This window comes from Polypterus senegalus, chromosome 2 (assembly GCF_016835505.1).
Source record: "Polypterus senegalus isolate Bchr_013 chromosome 2, ASM1683550v1, whole genome shotgun sequence".
Classification (NCBI taxonomy): domain Eukaryota; kingdom Metazoa; phylum Chordata; class Cladistia; order Polypteriformes; family Polypteridae; genus Polypterus; species Polypterus senegalus.
The window spans coordinates 300861875-300867874 of NC_053155.1; the positions used below are offsets into that span (position 1 = coordinate 300861875).

Below are 6000 nucleotides of genomic sequence, written 5' to 3' on the forward strand. Positions count from 1 at the left end.
AGGCCACATGATCGTCTTCCATATCTTTCTGTCCTTTGCATCTTGTTCTGTTACACCCATCACCTACATGTTGTCTCTCACCACATCCATAAACCTTCTCTTAGGCCTTCCTCTTTTTCTCTTGCCTGGCAGCTCTTAGCATCCTTGTCCCAGCATCTCTCCTCTGCACACTTCCAAACCAACGTAATCTCGCCTCTCTGACTTTGTCTCCCAACTGTCCAACCTGAGCTGACTCTCTAATATCCTCATGTCTAATCCTATCCATCCTCATCAGACCCAATGCAAATCTTAACATCTTTAACTCTGTTACCTCCAGCTCTGTCTCCTGCTTTCTGGTCAGTGCCACCGTCTCCAACCCATATAACATAGCTGGTCTCACTACCATCCTTTAGACCTTCCCATTGACTCTTGCTGATACCCATCTGTCACAAATCACTCCTGACACTCTTCTCCACCCATTCCACCCTGACTGCACTCTCTCTTTCACTTCTCTTCCACTATCCCCATTACTCTGTATTGTTGATCCCAAGTATTTAAACTCATCCACCTTTGCCAACCCTACTCCCTGCATCCTCACCATTCCACTGACCTCCCTCTCATTTACACACATGTATTCTGTCTTCTTCCTACTGACCTTCATTCCTCTGCTTTCTAGAGCATATCTCCACCTCACCAGGGTCTCCTCAACCTGCTCCCTACTATCACTACAGATCACAATGTCATCAGCAAACATCATAGTCCACGGTGACCCCTATCTGATCTTGTCTGTCAACCTGTCCATCACCATTGCAAATAAGAAAGGGCTCAGAACCAATCCCTGATGTAATCCCACCTCCACCTTAATTATTAATATTCTTAATATGGAATTGTTTAGTTTCTAGTAGCAGTGACGCTGATTGAAAAGCACGCTGTGCAAATTGTTGGAGCACCACAATTACATTTTATACAGCAATCTACAATTCAAACACATAGTTAACGAAAGCTAAGCCAGCAGCAGCAGCAAGTGCTAGTAACATTAGGTCTGTTACACACATAACTGTTACTTACCCGTTTATGCTATCAACGGCAAATACAGGTAACAGAATTCTTCGAGTTTTATGTATTAAAAAACGAGGCTCCAATTAAAATTGTGCATAATTATAATTTTCAAAAATGAACAGAGTAAGAGAGATGTCATCCCCTCTGACAATTGAGTTTCATTAGCTTTGCTTTTTTTTTCCAAATGATGGACAGAAAATAAAATGGATATTAAACAAGTGAAGTTTAAGTAGTTGAGTAGAACTATGGAAGCATTTCTGGCCATAATGGTTCATTATATTGAAAAGCAGATGCTTACAAACAGCAGACTTTCCTCAGTGATGGAAGCAAATTTGCTTGATCTATAATAATAAAAGGCAAAGCCCTCACTCACTCACTCACTGACTCTCTGACTCACTCATGACTAATTCTCCAACTTCCCGTGTAGGTAGAAGGCTGACCCCATCTTCACGAAATTTGGTAGGTGGCTTCCCTGCGCTATCCAAAACCGATGTACGTACTTATTTCGGTGGTATGATGCCACTGTCGTCCGCCATATTGAACTTTCCAACGTCACTAAATCTCCAACTTCCTGTATACGTAGAAGGCTGAAATTTGGCAGGCTCATTCCTTACAGTTTAATTGCAAAAGTTAAGCAGGTTTCATTTCGAAATTCTACGCGTAACGGTCAACAACGTCTGATATGTTCAACTTTCTTATTCATGGCCCCATCTTCACGAAATTTGGTAGGCGGCTTCCCTGCGCTAACCGAAACCAATGTATATACTTATTTCGATGGTATGACGCCACTGACGGCCACCATATTGAACTTTCCAACGTCACTAATTTTCCAACTTCTCGTGTAGGTAGAAGGCTGACCCCATCTTCACGAAATTTGGTAGGTGGCTTCACTGCGCTAACCAAAACTGATGTACGTACTTATTTCGGTGGTATGATGCCACTGTCGACAGCCATATTGAACTTTCCAACGTCACTAATTCTCCAAATTCCCGTGTAGGTAGAAGGCTGAAATTTGGCAGGCTCATTCCTTACAGCTTAATTACAAAAGTTAAGCAGGTTTCATTTCGAAATTCTACGCGTTACAGTCGACAACATCTGCCATGTTGAACTTTCTTATTTATGGCCCCATCTTCCCGAAATTTGGTAGGCGGCTTCCCTGCGCTAACAAAAACCAATGTACGTACTTATTTCGGTGGTATGATGCCACTGTTGGCCGCCATTTTGAACTTTTCAACAGTCTTTGTTACTTATGGGCCCATCTTCAAGAAATTTTGTACGCGGGTTCCCAACGCTAACTGAATCCTACTTATGTACATATATACGTCCATAGCCTGCAGCTCGGTCACTGTGTGAGGCGGCATTGGGTCCCCCATCCCAACGCCTTCCACGTTGTTGGCTGCCTGCCTATATAAGGCTGTCTGTCTCTCCGGTCTCTACATTCCCTTCCTTGCTTCGCCACGGGATTCACGTCTCCCTGCTGATAACTGCAGCCTTTTTATTTAATCCACGGCTTCTCCGCTGTTTTATTGTTCATTTATTATGATTATAGTTATTGTGTAGGTGTTTTAGACTTACTTTACATTTTTCAGGTACCCATTTCCTTTATCATTCCAACCATACCCCCATTAACATGTCTATCGAGGTGATCACCATCGATCAAAGAACTGTCACTTACCGAGTGGTTTCCATGCCCGGAGATGGCACCTGCCTTTTCCATTCTCTGTGTTACATATTGCACGGCCATATCAGGCTCACTCTTGATATCCGGAAGAAGTCTTATGTATTGAATGACTGGGACAGGTTCAAGGTGTGGACTGATGACGGTACAGGAGATAATTATACTACACAGGAGCACTAGAAGAGTGAAATGCTTAAGCCCTTCACCTATGCATCTGCATGTGAGTTGATGGCTGCCACTGAATTGTTCGGTTGTCGCTTTCAAGTGTACCGAAATGGCCAAATATTTTACACCTTTGGACAACCGCCAATGCCTGTTAAACATCTTAGATTGACAGGTGACGATTTCAGTAGTGGACACCTTGATTTTTATGAATGTTTAAACTCTCAAAAGCTGGATGTGAAGTTATCGATGAAACCGGTTGTATACAAGACTTGACAGATGCCGAATGTCTCTTCAACACAAGTCCTACAAATACTGTCGTAATTGAAACAAACCATGAAACTCAAACCGATTATGACAGCAGCAATCGAAGCTGTGAGATTTGAAACAAGATTACTGTTCACATGGCCAACTGTACGTTGCATGCTCAAGAGTAAGCTCAGTGCACAGCTTGGTCATATTACAACTGGAGGGCCGAACTCACAATGTGGTATACAAAGAGATCCTTAACAAATAATTATTGGTATATTTTCCCTCAGTTTAAAAAGGTTTAATTTTATTCTTAATAAAATTTTAGGCAGTACTGCCAAGCGGCGCGGGTATTTTGCTAGTTACAGATAATGTGGCAAATTTAGCAAACACAGTGGCTATCTGTAATTGGACCAGACTCGGGGCTTTGTCATAGAGGCAGTGTTGAATATCCAATGACATTTATCCTAAACCTAAACACTAACACTGCATTATATGTATGCTGTGGAAATACTGCCATTATACATAGGTAACAGGTCATTGCTTGATAATGTGCCAGTGCCGTGTAAGCATGTTGAAAACTTGAAAAGTATTTACACTCTGATGCTCTTTTTTGATTTGATTTGAATATTTGTAATTTTTCAACTAATCCAGCATTTAACAATTTTACGTTAACGGTTTAAGTAGCTCCCTAGAAAACTGGTAAATGGAGGTTCTGGTGTATTGCGTGTATACAACATATGCAGTTGTCAACACAAAATACGTGTCATTATAAATTGCAGTTACAATATCAAGGACAGTAATTGTCAAGTATGAATTTTATGGTAGTTGTGCATCCATAAATATATCCATTATTGTTTGCACATTTTCAATGTGGCTATGTTCCATTTGCTGACAGTAATTGTTTTTGATATTAATTGAATACAAAACTGAGTGAATAAACCAGTCTAGTTAGATTGTTGTGTTAAGCAATCTGCGATTCCTGTTTTGTCTTGTAATTTCCTCATCAAAGCTGTTCATGTCATATATGCAGATAGTATGACTCTAACCCAGGTTAAACCTCTTTCACACCTAAGCAGGCTCTTTCCTGCTAATGCATGACAAAAACTGGAGTGTCGCCCTTCTTGGAGCATTAGTGTAAAAGGGCTTTTATTGTTATCACTCCCCGCTGCTAAATCTTTCATGTTGCCAAAGAAGGAAAGTATATAAAATATATACTGGTGAAGAAAAAAGTAACACCCCATTATTAAGATGATAAAATATTATATTTAAAATGCTTTGAGCATGGGAAAGGCACTACATAAATAAAATGTATTATTATTATAGCAATCTGTCAGTTTTTATTTTAAGTTGTACTTTTGGCATAAATCCTTATTTTTGGGTGTTTTGCCTTTTTATCGCCTTTTTCTTTAATAATGATACATCATTTTCATTTCTCTTATTTTTCCAGATACTGAGATGGTTTGTTCAGATTTGTCTCGCTACAAAGTATATCCATGAGCAGAAAGTATTGCATAGGGATATCAAATCTAAGGTATGAATATTGTAATGCCCTGGCTTGCTTAGTCTTTTCTTCATGGTAATCCTTTCCTGACTGAGTTACCCATTGTATTGATTTTATTTTTTTCAAAGAATCTGAATAAACTGAACAATTTCCTTTTCTTTCTGCATGACATTTGTTTAAATCTAAATTTTCAGCAGTCAGTTCCCATGGTCTTTACTCTTCACCATTCATAATTCTCTCCTTCCTCCTCCAAAAGTGTTGCTCACTGCCTCCACACTCTGGCTCGAGTTAAGTGAGGCAGTGGGTTCTCTTTTAAACAAGACCCAGGAATTACTTCCTGTCTCCTGCTTTCGTCGTCCTACAGCACCCTCTGGTGGTATATAAAGAATCCTAACAGGGCTGTGTTTCCAGACTCCAACTTCCATGCCACCCTGCGGCTGTCTTAATTTGCATCAGCCTTGAGGAACACTGCCACCTGTTGTGATGGGGGAATGAACTGATCCCTGTAAGCCTGTTCGCCCAGTCCATCCATTCTGGTGCCTGTCCTTCCTCCCTGGCACCTACAATACCAGAACGTTAAGAGGTGTAATCTCAATGCTGAATGTGCCTACTATACTTGATTAGAGTTCAAGATACTAATGTTTTTAAAAACTTTATTATAGCTGCATTAATATTATTGAGTTAATTACCAGTAATAAAAAATGAAATTGTCAAATTATACAAAAAGAATGGTTTAAATTGTTATGAGATGTTCACTTTGAGAATGTATTTCTCTTAGAAGCTATTTTTTTCTGTGCCTAATTGTATGTAGGAATATAAATTTCTTTATGTTGTGTGCATTTCTGTTCAGTTACCTTTGTAGTATAATGTTCCTGATCATAGTGATCATTTAATTTATGGTGCCACAATGATATTCTGTTTTGCATATGTGTGCCTTATCATTCCCATTATCGGTATAGTACTCCCAGTTTCCAGGGAACATGGTTTCAAATGGTGCAGCGTCTTTCATTATCAGCCCGACTCTTTAAATACTGGCGCAATGATTAATTTGTGTCTGTGATCGGGATAGAATGGTCAAACGTAGTGCACATTACTTTCTTGAATTTTTGGTTTCTGAACTTTTGCTTTTCAATCTGACTTTGAATGCTGATTAGCAATCAGGCTTTGGTACGAAATGTTTTGGCTTCACGGTTTTGAGCCCATTTTGGTTTTGATTACATTTCATTTCCTGGTCCTCTTCCAGCCTTGTGGCAAGATAATAAATATTCTCCATAACAATAAGTAAATCTACACTAATAAAGGCAAAGCCCTCACTGACTCACTCACTCACTCACTGACGCATCACTAATTCTCCAACTTCCCGTGTAGG

At 39.8% G+C, this 6000-nt stretch overlaps 1 protein-coding gene across 1 annotated transcript in view; it reads left to right on the forward strand.

The window, feature by feature from the left end:
* nek3 (NIMA related kinase 3) overlaps nucleotides 1-6000 on the forward strand; it is a 57121-nt gene that overhangs the window by 13615 nt on the left and 37506 nt on the right. The window contains exon 5 of the mRNA XM_039745851.1: nucleotides 4578-4661. Coding sequence (XP_039601785.1) covers nucleotides 4578-4661 — 84 coding nt within the window. The remainder of the gene's footprint in view (nucleotides 1-4577; nucleotides 4662-6000) is intronic.